General features: G+C 35.0%; 1 protein-coding gene across 3 annotated transcripts in view; it reads left to right on the top strand.

Moving 5' to 3' along the window:
• Positions 1 to 16,455, top strand: part of TBC1D32 (TBC1 domain family member 32) — a 204,523-nt gene that overhangs the window by 158,751 nt on the left and 29,317 nt on the right. For 2 of the 3 annotated variants that reach the window (XM_055432983.2, XM_055432982.2), the window contains 3 exons: positions 6,738 to 6,807; positions 8,820 to 8,935; positions 9,902 to 10,056. In XM_055432983.2, the coding sequence (XP_055288958.2) occupies positions 6,738 to 6,807; positions 8,820 to 8,935; positions 9,902 to 10,056 (341 nt within the window). The other variant, XM_055432984.2, reaches the window with a different exon arrangement.

A 16,455-nucleotide genomic window follows, 5' to 3' on the forward strand; every position in this document is an offset into this window, starting at 1 on the left:
TTCTCATGGCTTTAGATATCCTCATCCTTTATCATTAATTTTTTGGCTAGTGAAACAATGGTTTGCAGTTACAAAATTTTACTCTGTTTACTTTAAGTAAACAAAAACCATGTTTTGATATAAAAGATGTTTCAAAGCAGACGCTGGATAGATATATTTAGTGTTTTTTTATGTTTTGTGAAATGAGAAATTGATTGGCTTTTTAAAAATGACAGCTTGCTAAACCCTAAGGTAGCTGAAATTAGAATAACACAGTCATCCATCTGTTGTTAGCTCCCTCAGGATTTCAATCTATTATAAAATTTGCAAATCTGGAAAAATCAAATTAGTTTGGCTGTTTATCCCCTTAAAGAAATAGGAGAGAACAAACAGATAAAAGTTTTACACACTTGCAGTTTGTAACTCCACACAGGTGCCTTTCTGAGTCCTAACAGACGTTAACTGTTTGTCAGCTCATTTTCCTGGAACGTGTTGGAGATTTTTCCTTCTATAATTGCTTCCTTGAAATGATAAATTAAGTAATCCTTTCAGGGTGGTAAATATTTCAATTTTATCCTTTTTCTCTTTATGTTAAACAAAATTTTGGAAATATATCAGGGAACTTTGCATTGTTTCACCTTTCGATTATTTAAATATTTTAAAATTTATTATATACAGTTCAGTGTCCATTATACTTTCTTTCGATATTCAGCAAATATGCTCTTTTCTGTCTTACTTTTATGGAGGATATTTGTGAGTATGCTAGATAATCGCAAGGAGGTATATACTATGAATGACCCTGTCCACAAGGAGGGGGGAAATAGAGCATGTATCTAAAATGATGAATTAAATTAATTTGCAGCACATGGTAAATAGAAAGTAAAGAAATGGAAAACTGACATTTCTCAGCTGGCTACTTTGTTTCAGGCAATGTGCTAGAACGATTAAGTTAGCTTTTTGAATTGAGATTTTGTCAAATGAGGGATTGTGTGGTAATGCCACAGGTATTCAGTGGAGAGTGATCAGTGTTGACTAATATCATAGTGGAAAATTAAAGGAAAAAACAGTGATAGAACTGCCTCCTGGGCTATGACAGCTGAAAGAAATAGGAAAGGGGAAGAGTCTTGCAGGCAAGGGCAATTGTGTAATCATGACAATTATTGACATGGAAAAGAATAATACTTTTTTCCAAATAATGCTGACTATATTAGTCGGGCTTTCCTGGTAGCTCAATGGTAAAGAATCTGCCTGCAGTGCAGGAGCCACAGGAGACACGGGTTCAGTCCCTGGGTGAGGAAGATCTCCTGGAGCAGGGCAAGGCAATCCACTCCAGTATTCTCACCTGGAGAGGAGCCTGGTCATCTACAGTCCATGGGGTCGCAAAGAGTCAGACATGGCTGAAGTGTTTTAACACACATAAGTTAGGAGACAGATACTTAAGCTAGCTTATTGGTCATAAAGAATTAAATTTTATGGCAGTAAAAACTGAATAAAATGGATAGATAGCAACCCCATATTAAAAAAGAAGGTATGGAACCTTCAGGCTTATTTTGGGGAAGGAAGAAGGCAGGAAGAAATGGACTGGTTGGTTTCTTTAGAAGTAAAAGTTTTCTGGCTCTGCTATTGATATAGCAGGGCTTTCAGGAGAGTCAGTAAACTGTCACACTGTAACAGCCCTTCTAATACTGGCTTTGTCATCCAGTGGAGATATGCTGTACTCTTCTGAAAATTTGTTTGCTGCTGTTGCTGTTCAGTCACTTCAGTCGTGTCTGACTCTGTGTGACACCATAGACAGCAGCCCACCCGGCTCCTCTGTCCCTGGGATTCGCCAGGCAAGAATACTGTAGTGGGTTGCCATTTCCTTCTCCAGTGCATGCATGCATGTTAAGTCGCTTCACTTGTATCCAACTCTGTGCGACCCTATGGACAGCAGCCCACCAGGCTTCTCTGTCCACGGGATTCTCTAGGCAAAAATATTGGAGTGGGTTGCCATTTCCTTCTCCAGAAAATTTGTTTAGTTTCTCACTATTAGCCAAGTGCCCAGCAAAATAGATTTAATTTCTTCTACTCCTGATCTGTGCTAGCTTTCTATATTAAAAGTAGAAAGTATGTATTACCACAGTGAGTAATTTCAGTCAACGTTAAGTTAATTTTTTCAACTCATTGTTTTGAGATTATTATATTTGTAATTAAAATGATTGGTTACTGCAAATAGTTAATGCTGAGAATGAATTAGGCATTGATGAGTAAGTCGGGTAAGTCTGATGCTATAGGTGTCATTGGTTGATTGACCTTTATTCAGTAACTTACTTTGTTATGCTTTGCAGTGACTCTGGGGAATGGGAGTTGTGTTATTCTTTTGTTTCTTGATTTCAATATACGGATAAAAAATGTTAAAATCGTATATATTTCCGTCTCCACGTTGCTTCTAGTTTGATATATAAAGCACAGTTTCTGTTGTTCATCGGATGTTTGTTTATTCATTTATTCATTCAATCCTCATTCATCCTCTTGGTGTTTATTAAGCAGTGTATCACTCATTGCTACATACCACACACTATTATGCATATTTTAGTGAAGCACTGGTTGCCAGCAGTGTATCAGAGTCCCCTGAATACATCTGTTTTTATCATTGAATTTCAGTTAATCATTTTGCTCCATTTTATTTCTGAAGATTTTAATTCCTGCTTCATAAATCGTATTTAGTCCAAGCTCAGTGTAACAAAGATTATTTCACTCAACTTTTGTGGTCCAAGATCCATTTCTGCTTGTCAGAAGTGTATGTTAAATACAAATTAAAATTGAAGCTTCTTTTTACATATATACTCATAAACCATTTTCTGACTGAAGTCCTACTAAAAGATACGTTCAGTGGAATTTTATTCACTCTGAAGTCACCTAAATCTTTATCATCCTGGTAATTTTTTGAGTGTATTTGTAATGTTTGTTTTGGTATGCTTAATAACTCATATATTCTCCTTTAAAAATCTTTTTGGAGACTTAACTGGTACCTTCTTTAAAATAAAATTTGTGTAGCAAGCTATGACTGTCCAATTGAAACTATCTTTAAAGTTCTGTTTTACTTCTTTAAGTGTGGATTTCAACTCAGTGCACAGAAGTAAGCTGTTCAGTTCAGTCGCTCAGTTGTTTCCGACTCTTTGTGACCCCATGAACTGCAGCACTCCAGGTCTCCCTGTCCATCACCAACCCCCGAAGTTTACCCAAACTCATGTTCATTGTGTCGGTGATGCCATCCAGCCATCTCATCCTTTGTCGTCCCCTTCTCCCCCTGCCCCCAATCCCTCCCAGCATCAGGGTCTTTTCCAATGAGTGAACTCTTCGCATGAAGTGGCCAAAGTATTGGAGTTTCAGCTTCAACATCAGTCCTTCCAATGAACACCCAGGACTGATCTCCTTTAGGATGGGCTGGTTGGATCTCCTTGCAGTCCAAGGGACTCTCAAGAGTCTTCTCCAGCACCACAGTTCAAAAGCATCAGTTCTTTGGTGCTCAGCCTTGATGTACTCCTTTTCCTATTTGAAACCAGTCTGTTGTTCCATGTCCAGTTCTAACTGTTGCTTCCTGACCTGCATACAGGTTTCTCAAGAGGCAGGTTAGGTGGTCTGGTATTCCCATCTTTTTCAGAATTTTCCAGAGTTTATTGTGATCCATACAGTCAAAAGCTTTGGCATAGTCAATAAAGCAGAAATAGGTGTTTTTCTGGAACTCTTGCTTTTTTGATGATCCAGCAGATGTAAGCTGTAGAGGTCTTTAAATAAACAAATGACTGGACAGTCATCCTCAGGAGTCTCATTCACCTTCAGGAGTCTCATTCTGTAGTCTGGAGGCGAGTATTTATTTTTACTTTTAAAATGCTCCTCAGGATTTTGATATACAGCCATAATTGGAAACCATTATCTGTTGAAATGTAGAGTTAAGTTTTTACTTTGAAGATACAGAATCATAAGCTTTGAGAGGAAATAGACCTGGAAAATTATTCCTACAATGTCAGGAAACTTATCTGACATCTCAGGCTGACAGCTTGACCACTCTGGAAAGACTCTATTCTTCGTTAAGGAAGAACTTAGAACCCAAACATCATATAATATTCAGTGTCACAGTCTTTTGGTGCAGATTCTCTCACCTTGATTCTTAACTTCATTCCATTCTTCACTGTTATAGAGATTAGCATCTTCTGGTAGATGGTACCCTGATCTGTAGAATTCATGACATTAGGAATGCCCTTTCTTTGCACCCTTCGTTAAGAGGGATTGCCCTCTAACTCCATTATTAAGTTATCTCTATGTGTTAAACTTTCCAGAAGGGAAACATCAGTAGTATTAATATTGTAAGCACACAAATTTACATGTTAATAACATTTCTTACGCTTAATAATCTAATTTTTTGTATACTAGAATTCTAAGTTTAATCTAAATTAAAATTGTTCTGGTGGTATATGTAAATCACTGTTGTCATTATGATAGTTGATATGTAGGTCTGTTCCATGGCTACAAGAATATATAAAGTAAATGTTTATTTTATTGAAACTATATAAACTTTGCAGAATCAGCCAGTGTCACCAACACTATAGCACTAAAATTTTGCATTATTTAAACTTAGGAAACTAAAATATAATTAATCATGAAATGTAGAATCACCAGGAGCAGATTTAGGTACTGAAACAAGAAGAACTTCCTGGTCACTACCCAAATGAGTTTAACCTGATTGTGTTGTAGTGGACATGGGAAAAACTGTTTAAATTATGGCTGAATTTTTAAAATGCTGTTCTATGTCTCTCCTTGTATATTGGATTCATTTTTCTCTACTGGAGACATAGAGTACCTCATAGCCCTGTAATTAATGCAGAGCGTTATCAGTGAATACCATCTTCACTCTAGTTTCAAAAACCTGTAGAAAACATTGAGTAGTCTTCCTTGCTCAGCCTCTTGCTAGGAGAAGTGCAGAAGTGGTATCCTTCTTCCCTAGATGCAGAGGTTCATTTACTAGCACTGTAACGGTTATAAGTAGCAAGGGATTTTTAGCTATATAAACTGTAGCTTAATTGCTATCATTACGAAATTTAGCAATATTGCTAAGACTGTATTCTGATCAAAATAAGTGTAAGTCAAATGTAGCTTATCAAGAAATTAACAGGCACTTATTTTTTTTTAATTGTTATTTATTTTTGTTTAAGAAATTACCCCTCTAGGCTAGGTAGTTGACCAACCAGTCTGGTTTGCCCAGGGCTATGAGAGTTTCCTAAGGACTTGAGACTTTAAGTACTGAATCCATGCAAGTCCTTGGCAAACTGGAAGTAGTTAATATACAGCCATAATTGGAAACCATTATCTGTTGAAATATAGAGTTAAGTTTTTACTTTGAAGATATATAATCATAAGCTTTGAGAGGAAATAGACCTGGAAAATTATTCCTACAATGTCAGGAAACTTACCTGACATCTCAGGCTGATGACTTGACCACTCTGGAAAGACTGGTCAAGTGCAGAAAGATGAATTATTATTGCTGTAAAGAGTAGATATTCAATAACAGTGATTTTAATTTATTTGTACCTATCTCTCTACCTCTTTTCTACCCATATTTTAAAATTCAGTTTGAATGCCACTTCTTCCTAATCTCTTCCTCTTATGAATTCACATAAGTCTTCACCTGTATCATTTTTGTTCCACTTGGCACTTTAAAACGTCTTTATCTGAATTTTCTATATACAAATTTTATCTCTAACACTACATGGAAAGTTCTGTTAGGTCATGATGTATGATTTATCTTTTATCCCTTATAGATTCTAGCATGGTGCTCCACACCTACTTTATAAGAAGAGATTTATTAAAAGTAAGGAAAAAATTCATGAGTGAAGTAGGTGTATTGTTAGTCTGAGATGTACCAGTGTGTAATAGGAAAAAAGAAAACTGCCGATACAGAATTCAGAAAACCTAGATCTGCCACTAGGTAAATTTGTGATTCTTGGCAGTTCCCTTATTTATATGTGTGAGTGTGTGTGTGTATGTGTGTGCACACACATGTGCACACTACAGTTTTGTCAGCCCAAAACTGAAAGTTTCAGCTAGACCCTCCTTGCTATCTAGTGATGCTATTGACTGTTCAGTTTTTATTTGGTCATCCAGTGTTCTCAAAGACCAGTCCAAACTTTCAGCCTGTCCTGTAGTCAGTCCTCTGTACTCTACACCCCCTTTTACACTTTTGGAATATGACCACAATTTGTACTCTATCAAGAATATCTACATGCAGGAATAAACTTGTTCAGTCCACCTTTGTAAATTGCTGTACACTTTAAGTAGAATAATACCAATTATTCCTTTCTGACACTGATCATTTAAATATTTAAGATGTAAACAGCCATACTTACCTATATTTGTAATTCAGAATCTTATATATGCATTGCTTGATGAAAATACAATATTCTAGACCATTCTTGTGTTATGACTTCTGTATTTAGAGAACCAAGTAAAAGTAGATTGTTGAAAACTATGATTATTTGTTTTGTATTTAATATATTTTAAATGCTTTTTTATAGGAGAAAAGAACTATTTTGTAAAAGGTTTCCTGTTAATTTTTTTGAGAAATGTAACTGACAGCTCTTACAAGAACAGGATTCATCAGTGTGTTTTGAAGATTCACATTAAAATATGTAAAAATATTGCTTTCATCAATTTTCAATTAAAATGTGATTATTATGCAGACTTTTATACATTTTTATAACCCAGTGTTCTATTGTTTTTAGCTACTGATGCAAATGTGAAGAATGAAAATCTTTCATCTGTGCAACAGCTTGGCATTAAAATGACTGTCAGGTATATTATAGGGAAATATTTCCCTGTGCATTTCTAGAATTTGTTTTTATCTAACTAATATGTGCTTAATAGTACTTAAGTTAGCAATCAACTATTTTGTATAGTCAAATGCAGAGTTTATCAGTCAGAAAATGATAACTTTGTTTTGAGAATATTGGCACATGGTTAAATTACCCCTGCAGTTAAATCATTTATGGTTCATTATTATTTCAGAGCCTAATTACAGCGTATTTAAGTCTCTATGACGATCAGGTTTTTTCCAAAACATTTTAAGTATCAGCACATTGGTAGTGCAATCATACCACTTGCTAAAATATGATTAGTTTTTATTTTCAGGCTATAACTATAGTTATGAGTATAAAAGTATCTTAATGATAGATGCATAAGTAAAAGCATAATAAATAAATTATAGTAGTTTGAATTTTCCATCCTCAGATTATAATTTTCAAAAGAAATGGACAAGCTAAACAGACTGGGAGTTAAGGTATGGGCCCTTCATTATTAAATGGGAATCTTGACAGGCCCATTCTGTTTGTTCTGTTGGATCATCCTCAGAATTAAGTATTAAAAAGATGTGTGTGAAAGTTTCTAAAAAAGACTGTAAATCCATAGCATTATAATAAAAACTATGATAGTGATTCTAGCACATCCACCTATATCACATAGGGTATATAACCCAATGATTATGTTTTGTGACCCTATACCTGCCTTTTATACTGTAATGACCTATTTCCATTCTAAAATGGAATCCATAGATAATATGAGCAAGCTAGTCACATATTTTAATTCAGCATGATGTCTTATTGTTAAAACATAAACGGAAAGTGATTTATAATGAAATGTTTGTATACAGCTATAGTATGAGACATAGCTGCTGCTGCTGCTGCTAAATCGCTTCAGTCGTGTCCGATTCTGTGTGACCCCATAGAGGGCAGCCCACCAGGCTACCCCATCCCTGGGGTTCTCCAGGCAAGAACACTGGAGTGGGTTGCCATTTCCTTCTCCAGTGCATGAAAGTGAAAAGTGAAAGTGAAGTTGCTCAGTCGTGTTCGACTCTTAGCGACCCCATGGACTGCAGCCTACCAGGCTCCTCCATCCATGGGATTTTCCAGGCAAGGGTACTAGAGTGGGGTGCCATTGCCTTCTCCGATGAGACATAGCTAGCACCTATGAATCATTGTAGCTGTGGAGCAGCTACAAATGGAGATGGATTTTATTTTGGTGTTTCAAATAATACAAGAGGGTTGCCACTAGCGAAGTGACTTTGCAAAATGATGAAAAGTCTTAGGAAGGCTTCAGGCAAAGAGAAGGAACTGTCTTTCCCTAACTTACACTTGTTTTCGTTCAGTGTATAATAAGACTAATATGATTATTATATATATATAATATATATTTTATATGAAGCACAATTAATTTCAGATATTATAAATTATCATCTATACAAATAATAGGTGGGGCATTTATAAGTTGTTACTGTGCAGGGTTGACTGTCCCATGTCTAAGCTCCTGACGCTCACTCATCAAGGATCAGTGGTCCTCCAGTCACTGTGGCAAACAAAAACACTCCCATAGACTTCCAAAATAGTGCCATGCTCATGTAGAATCACTGGACTAAATGAACCCTAAAATTGCTTCTAGACTTAGCATTCTGTCCAGCTAGCTTGTCAGCATTCCATGTTGTAGATTAAATTCAAGAAAAAAGTGCTTATATTCTACTACTCATCTATAGTATCCGTGTTTTATTCTTTCACTACTACTTCATTTTCCTTTAAAGTCACTATATTTACCAGATGAATACTGCAAATTCTTATATATCATAGTTATCAGGTACATATATTGGATGTTATTCTTTCATGAGTGCTCTGTATAATAGTTATGCCAAAAGTAGAAATTTTAAAACTTAAAACTATGAGATCTCAAGAGAACTACAGTTTGATGAATTTTAAAAAATGAATTTACTATGCAAGTCCTGACATTTTTCATTTTGTATGTTTTCTGGACATTTAATTTAGGTATGGCAAGTTCCTCAACCTTTTAAAAGATGGTGCAGAAAATGATCTTACCTTGGTTTTAAAGCATTGTGAGAGATTCCTGAAACAGCAGCAAGCTTCTATAAATTCTTCTCTTCATATCCTTTCTAAATGACTAATAGTACTTTAACTTTCTTCATATACTTTTCAGAATTCTTGGATGGAATACTTTAAAACTTTTGTAGGAAAATAATACTTTAACCTATATTAGTGATTTCCTATATCTTTATAATATTTTATTCTTTTATTTTAAATAGGTACTTTATTAGATTGAGTAGTAATTATTAAATTCAACCTTATTAGTTAAATCTTGAATAATTAGTTATTAGAACGTATTTTCGGGTATATATAGAGAAGCTTTAAAATAGGTTTAGTAAATCAAAATAATGCTCTAGATTTAGTAAATCTAGAATAAGAATAAAACATCCATTTATTTTATTTGTATTGGTTACCTTTCAGAAATAGAGTTTGACTTCAAGAAAAAAGTTTATACAAACCATTTGCATTACTGAATTCTAAAAATATGTGGACTTTTTAAATACTTGATTATGCTAATAATTTGACAGATTACCTAATCTAGAGAAAGGATGGTCCTGTTGTGTTAATGACTTGAGCAGTGTATTTCCACAAAGCATATGGTTTTTTCCTCTAGTCGCTGGTGATTTTGGCCTCCCCTGGATGTGTCAACAAATAGTATATTAAAATAGTTACTGTGCTAGTAGTTTTTTTTATTAATAAAGTTTAATTTTAGAATTTGCCTGCCAATGTAGGAGGTACAAGAGATGCAGTTTTGATCCCTGGGTTGGGAAGATCTGCTGGAAAAGGAAATGGCAGAAGAGGAGCCTGGCAGGCTACAGTCCACGGGGTGGCAAAAAATCAGACCCAACTGAGCATGAACACAGGCATTTACATCAATAGCTTATGAGCTGGTTGAGGACAAAATGAGGGCTAAGTATCGTTAATATCTTTCTTGATAGAGATTCTGGAAATGAATATTTATGGAGTTCTAATATTTCACCATGTAAGATAAAATATTATAGAACTTCCTTAACTGTGCTTTTCAGTCTGCTTGCAGAGGAATTACACTGGCCATGACTGGTTTGTATCTTCTCTGTTCATAATAATGTTGGGGGACAAAGACAAAACATTCCGATTTCTTCAGCAGTTCTCCAGGCTTCTGACTTCAGCTTTCCTTTGGTTGCCAAGACTACATATTTCTGTAAGACTTTCAGTCTGTTTTATAGGAATATTTTAAATTTTAAGGAAAATCCTCTTTAGATTCAATAGGATTTTATTATTTTATTTGTAGAGTGTGTTATATACTCTATATTCATTTTCTATCTGAATGCAGTTTTGAATGATTCGTTTTGAAGATACACACTTGGTGTTTTCTCAAATACTTGCTGTCTTACCTAATGATAACTGAATGAAGGATTAATAATAATAGGTGTATTATTAAATTTTAAACTTGTCATTTAATTGGAAAATTCCATATATAGATAGAAAACCTTTGAATGGATATTTTTATTGTTACTTTGTTATAATCTCTGGTTAAATTATAGTATAAGTAAATAATATGTTAGTTGAAATTGTATCCATATTATATAGAGGAAAAGCATACTGATTTTATATACATTTTGCCAATCTATGATGAGTTTTGATTAAGGTATTATAGTGTGTTTTTTTATTTAAAGATTTTACTAGTTCTGTGGGATCCAAGTTTAGTTTAGAGGTAAGTATATCCTTAATTTATTCATGATTCTGCATTTTGTTTTACTTACTTACTGCTTTAAAACCTCCAACTTGGGGAAAGTGTCCATTATAAGCCATGTTAATGCTTTTCATGACAGACTGAACTTGGACAGCAGAGTCACACAGTAACCAAGAATAAGTTGTTAAGGGGACTAGAGAGTATCTATGTCAAGTTAAATGAAAATAGGTATTTGTGATAAAGAAAAGCAAAGCACCAAGGAATACATTAAATGTTAAAATTTTATAATTTTATGTATGAAATAGCTATATGCAATTCCTGAATAAGACTTTCTCCTGCTTGTACTTAACTGTAACTAGAAATTTGCTCACATAAAAGGTGGAACCAAAGACAAAAGAGTATGTACTAGCTTTTCTCCAATCAGTGGAACTATTTTCCTTCTGTTAACCAGAATTTGGACAATTCTTTAAATTGTACGTGAAGATTTAGAATATCTAAAAATGCTTATCAAAAGAATTTTTAACCTTACATTTGTAAATGAGAGAAAAATTTTTAAGTCTATCACACACTTTCATAGCAAATATTTTGAAAAGATACCTACATGCCACTAGTTTTAAGTATTCTACTTTAGTGTTCAGATTGTGACCCTGCTAGACATCACCAATGAACTGCTTTTAACTATAATTTTATAAAGTTGCATTTCTGCTTTGACTCTTTAAACCTTTTTTCTGACACATTATTTTACTTTTAACATGAGTGATATGCTCTAATAGCATTTCTTCCCCTAAAACTGAAATCAGGCAGTACTCTAATAGCTTTGAGTTTATTAGATTAACCATTTTGATAGCATCATTTAATATGTAATATAGATCTTTGAATGGAATGTAGTGATATTACTCAAGGGTTTTAGAATGAACTCAGAGTAAAGCTTTATACCTTTCTGTTAGTGCAGTTATATCATCGGTGAAGACTCATGCAGTGCCTTCTATAGTATCATTTTTTTCTTTTCAACTACAGATATACCAAGTTGAATATTTTATTACCAGTAGTTTGTTTTACTGTCTTTGTAAAGCAAGTAACATTCTGCTAACATTGCTCTTCCGGGATTCTGTCTAGAACTGTTAGCTAAGTGCAGTTACTAATGTCTGTATAATCACCACTCCATAGTTTAAATGTTTTTTATTTAATTTTTGGATTGTTTTTTGAGGTTTTTTTTTTTTTTTTTTTTGCTGTGTCACTTTACTTGTTAGTGCATGCGGTAGAAGACAATATATTACTTTAAAAGTGGCCCTTTTCTATTATATTTGTTCCATTGGTTCTAAACATTACACTGACACTTTCTATGCAGGTTGACAAAATATGCAAATCTGCATTTGCCAAAAGACACCTTAGCTTTAGCCATTAACAGCACAGACTTTGCCACCATCTTTAGCACAATGTAATTAACCTCAAAAAAGCTTCAGCCTGTTTGCCCTGAACCCCATTCCCTTGTTCTATTTTTTTTCCTTTTGTTGCATGGCCTATATTGGTTCCAAATATGCTCCTTAATTTATGTATTTGTGTATTACTTGCACACTTAAATGTAATCTCTCTGGGGCAAGGTTTTGTCCACTGACATGCCCCACCATAATTATTCAGTAAATATGCTGAATGTATGAATTAATATTTAGATAGATATATGTAAAATTCATACTTTAATTGAAGAAAGTAGGGAAAACTACTAGGTCATTCAAGTCCCTTATGATTATACAGTTGAAATGACAAATAGATTCAAGGGATTACATCTGATAGAGTGCCTGAAGAACTATGTATGGAGGTTCATAACATTGTACAAGAAAAAGAAATGCAATAAGGCAAAATGGTTGTCTGAGGAGGCCTTAAAAATCACTAAGAAAAGAAGTGAAAGGCAAAGGAGAAAAGGAAAGATATACCCAACTGAATGCAGAGTTCCAAAGAATAGCAAGGAGAGATAAGCAAGCCTTCGTAAGTAAACAGTGCAAAGAAATAGAGGAAAACAATAAAATGGAAAGACTAGAGATGTCGTTAAGAAAATGGGAGATACCAAGGAACATTTCATGCCAAGATGAGCCCCATAAATGGCACGAATAGTATGGACCTAACAGAAGCAGAAGATATTAAGAGGTATTAAGAATACACAGAAGAACTATACAAAAAAGATCTTATTGACCTGGATAACATGATGGTGTGATCACTCACCTAAAGCCAGACATTTGGAGTGTGAAGTCAAGTGAGCCTTTAGAAGCATTACTGCATACAAAGCTAGTGGAGGTGATGGAATTCCATCTGAGCTATTTTAAACCCTAAAAGATGATGCTGTTAAAGTGCTGCATTCAATATGCCAGCAAATTTTAAAAATTCAACAATGGCCACAAGACTGGAAAAGGTAAGTTTTCATTCCAATCCTAAAGGAGGGCAATGCCAAAGAATATTCAAACTGCCATACAGTTGTGCTCATTTCACATGCCAGCAGGGTAATGCTCAAAATCCTTCAGGCTAGTCTTCATCAATATGTGAACTGATACATTCCAGATGTACAAGCTGGATTTAGAAAAGGCAGAGGAACAAGAGATCAAGTTGCCAACATCTGTTGGATTATAGAAAAAGTAAGGGAATTCCAGAAAAACATCTCCTTCTGCTTTATTGACAACGCTAAAGCCTTTGACTTTGTGAATCACAACAAACTGGAAAATTCTTGAAGAAATGAGAATACCAGACCACTTTACCTGTCTCAAGAAACCTGTATGCAAGTCAAGAAGCAACAGAATAATGAACTGGTTCAAAATTGGAAAAGGGGTATGTCAAGGCTGTATATTGTCACCCTACTTATTTAACTTATATGCAGAGTACATCATGTGAAATTCCAGGCTGAATGAAGCACAAGCTGGAATCAAGATGGCTGGGAGAAATATCAATAATCTCAGGTATACCACCCTAATTACAGAAAGTGAAGAGGAACTAAAGAGCCTCGTGATGAAAGTGCAAGAGGAGAGTGAAAAAGCTGGCTTAAAACTCAACATTCAAAAAACTAAGATCATGGCATCCAGTCCCATCACTTCATTTCAAATAGATGGGGAAAATGTGGAAATAGTGACAGACTTTATTTCCTTGTGCTCCAGAATCACTGCAGGTGATGACTGCAGCCATGAAATTAAAAGATGCTTGCTCCTTGGAAAAAAAGCTATAATCAACCTAGACAGCATATTAAAAAGCAGAGACATCATTTTGCCAACAAAGGTCTGCCTAGTCAAAACTGGTTTTTCCAGTAGTCCTGTACGTATGTGAGGGTTGAAACATAAAGAAAGCTGAGCACTGAAGAATTGATGTTTTCGAACTGGTGCTGGAAGACTTTTGAGAGTCCCTTGGACTGCAAGAAGATCAAATCAATACTGAAGGAAATCAACCCTGAATATTCAGTGGAAGGACTGATGCTGAAACTCTAATACTTTGGCCACCTGATGAGCTGACTGATTGGAAAAGACCCTCATACTGGGAAAGATTGAAGGCAAGGGGAGAAGGGGGCCTCAGAGGTTGAGATGGTTGGATGGCATCACTGACTCAATGGACATGAATTTAGCAAGCTCCAGGAGTGGTTTTTGCGCCACCTGGGAAACACCATTGCCTCCACTAGCTAGTGATAGAAGAGAGTTAGGGAGACTTAAGATTTTCACCTTCAGTCTCATCCAACTCTGACTTTGCCATGGCTCTCTGCTGTGGTCCTCCTGGAATCCTAGAATGTCAGAGGTTGAAGGGATCCAAGAACAATACTTCTTAAACTTTAAAGTGCATACAAATCACCAGGGGAAGTTAACTTCCACTTTCAGATTTGGTAAAACCTAGCTTGGGGAGCGGAGAAGGCAATGGCAAGCCACTCCAGTACTCTTGCCTAGAAAATCCCATGGATGGAGGAGCCTGGTAGGCTGCAGTCCGTGGGGTCGCTAAGGGTCGGACACGACTGAGCGACTTCACTTTTCACTTTCACACATTGGAGAAGGAAATGGCAACCCACTCCAGTGTTCTTGCCTGGAGAATCCCAGGGACGGGGGAACCTGGTGGGCTTCCGTCTAGGGGTCACAGAGAGTCGGACACGACTGAAGTGACTTAGCAGCAGTAGCAGCAGCAGGAGTGGTTATGGACAGGAAAGCCTGGTGTGCTACAGTCCATGTGTTTGCGTGTGCAGTAAGTCACTTCAGTTGTGTCCAGTTCTTTGCAGTCCTTGGAGTTGCAAAGAGTAAGGTAGGACTGAGTGACTGAATAATAGCAACAAATGTAAAAGACAGTAGGCTTTTATTACTTTAGAAAATGTATTTAAGAGAGCTCCCCTACATTCTTAAAAGTGTTATAAACAAATTGCATCAAAAGATTTTAAAATTTGGCTTAGGAGAAACAATATAGGAAATAATGAAATATTAAAGTTTTCAAAACTTTATAAACTCTATTACTGTGAGATACAAATAATTTGAAAAAAATGTGTCCTTAAGCCATTTAGACAAGAAGGACCCTTTAATGTACTGATTTAGTTAAATTATCTTCCAATTTTGTCTTTAAGAAAATTCTTCCTGAATGATAAAATAATAATTCTTTATGGAATTTCATCAATAATCAGTTTGACTAATTGTTAACATCAAAGCTATTAATAAATATAGATTGAGAAAGATCAAGAAATCAGTTATTTCCATGTAAGAATACCTAATCTCAAATAATAATTATAATACAATTAACAATCATGTATGCCTTCTCTGTTAGTTGAAAGATGAGAAAGGATAACAAATTAAATTGAAATAAAAACTGAAGTATTTTAATTCACTTAGAAACAAAACTTCCTTGATGATAAATCAGGATAAAGTTGCATTCTAATCAACTAGTATAGTTCTGCAAGAAAGTGTCATGGAATAGGATAGTCACTTTATATTCATTTAATTATTTTATATAGATAAGTGTATGAAAATCTGTATCTTCCTTTTCATAAAATAAGTTAATAATAATCCAACACAGGAGGTTTAAAGTTAAAAATTCTAATAGCATTGAAATGTTCATTTAGATTTAAATGTTACAGTCATCAGCATGTCATGGCACACTTGTAACTTATATGCAAGCCATTAACAGTGGTAAGTCATGTAACCAATCCCTTACTGGGAAGAGGATAAGCGTTAAAGTCCTTTCCCTTTCATACATGTGACTTTGAATCTTAGAAGATTCCTTTTTCCTATGCGTGGTTCTTTTTTTTTCTGAGAGGAGAAATATTGTTTTTAGACTAATTGAATTGAAAAGGTATCTCAGAGTTTTCTATTCAGGCCTCTGCATGGTATGCATGATGCACATGCTTCACAGCGTAACTGCAGCAATGCCAATAAAATATGGCCTGTTCTCTGCCTACGATCCCTAGAGTGGAGGACAGGATTGGATTGGATTGGATTGGATCAGTTTGGATGGGTTTGGAAAGTTTGTCTTTCTACTAGCTTCTTTCTATTTAATATCCATAAGTTTTCCTTAGTGTTAGGAATAAAATGACTCGTCAAAACCGCCTGTAGTGAAAGAAAAAAAACTAAGACTGCATACTGTGTTTTTCTTTAAGCACATTTCTTTCATTTTTAGTCATTAAAGCCAAATACTCTAGGAAACAGCATAACATGAACATGTAGGTTCATATCATGCCAGTTTTAGTATATCCCAAACCAAGTTTTACCGATAACTTTTTCCATGATATTAGACTAGTTTATATGTTGCTTAAGTGATCTGTTAAATTATGTGATCCTGTATGTGTTCTGCTTAATTCTATGTTCTGAATTTTCTTTAGAGTTACCTTTTATTGAGTTACCATCCTTTCCAAGAATTGTGACTAACCAAAATATATCAGAATATTATAACAAATATAGTTTATAATTTGAT

This window comes from Moschus berezovskii, chromosome 10 (genome assembly GCF_049115385.1).
Source record: "Moschus berezovskii isolate FMDL1 chromosome 10, NW_MosBer_1.0, whole genome shotgun sequence".
Lineage (NCBI taxonomy): Eukaryota > Metazoa > Chordata > Mammalia > Artiodactyla > Moschidae > Moschus > Moschus berezovskii.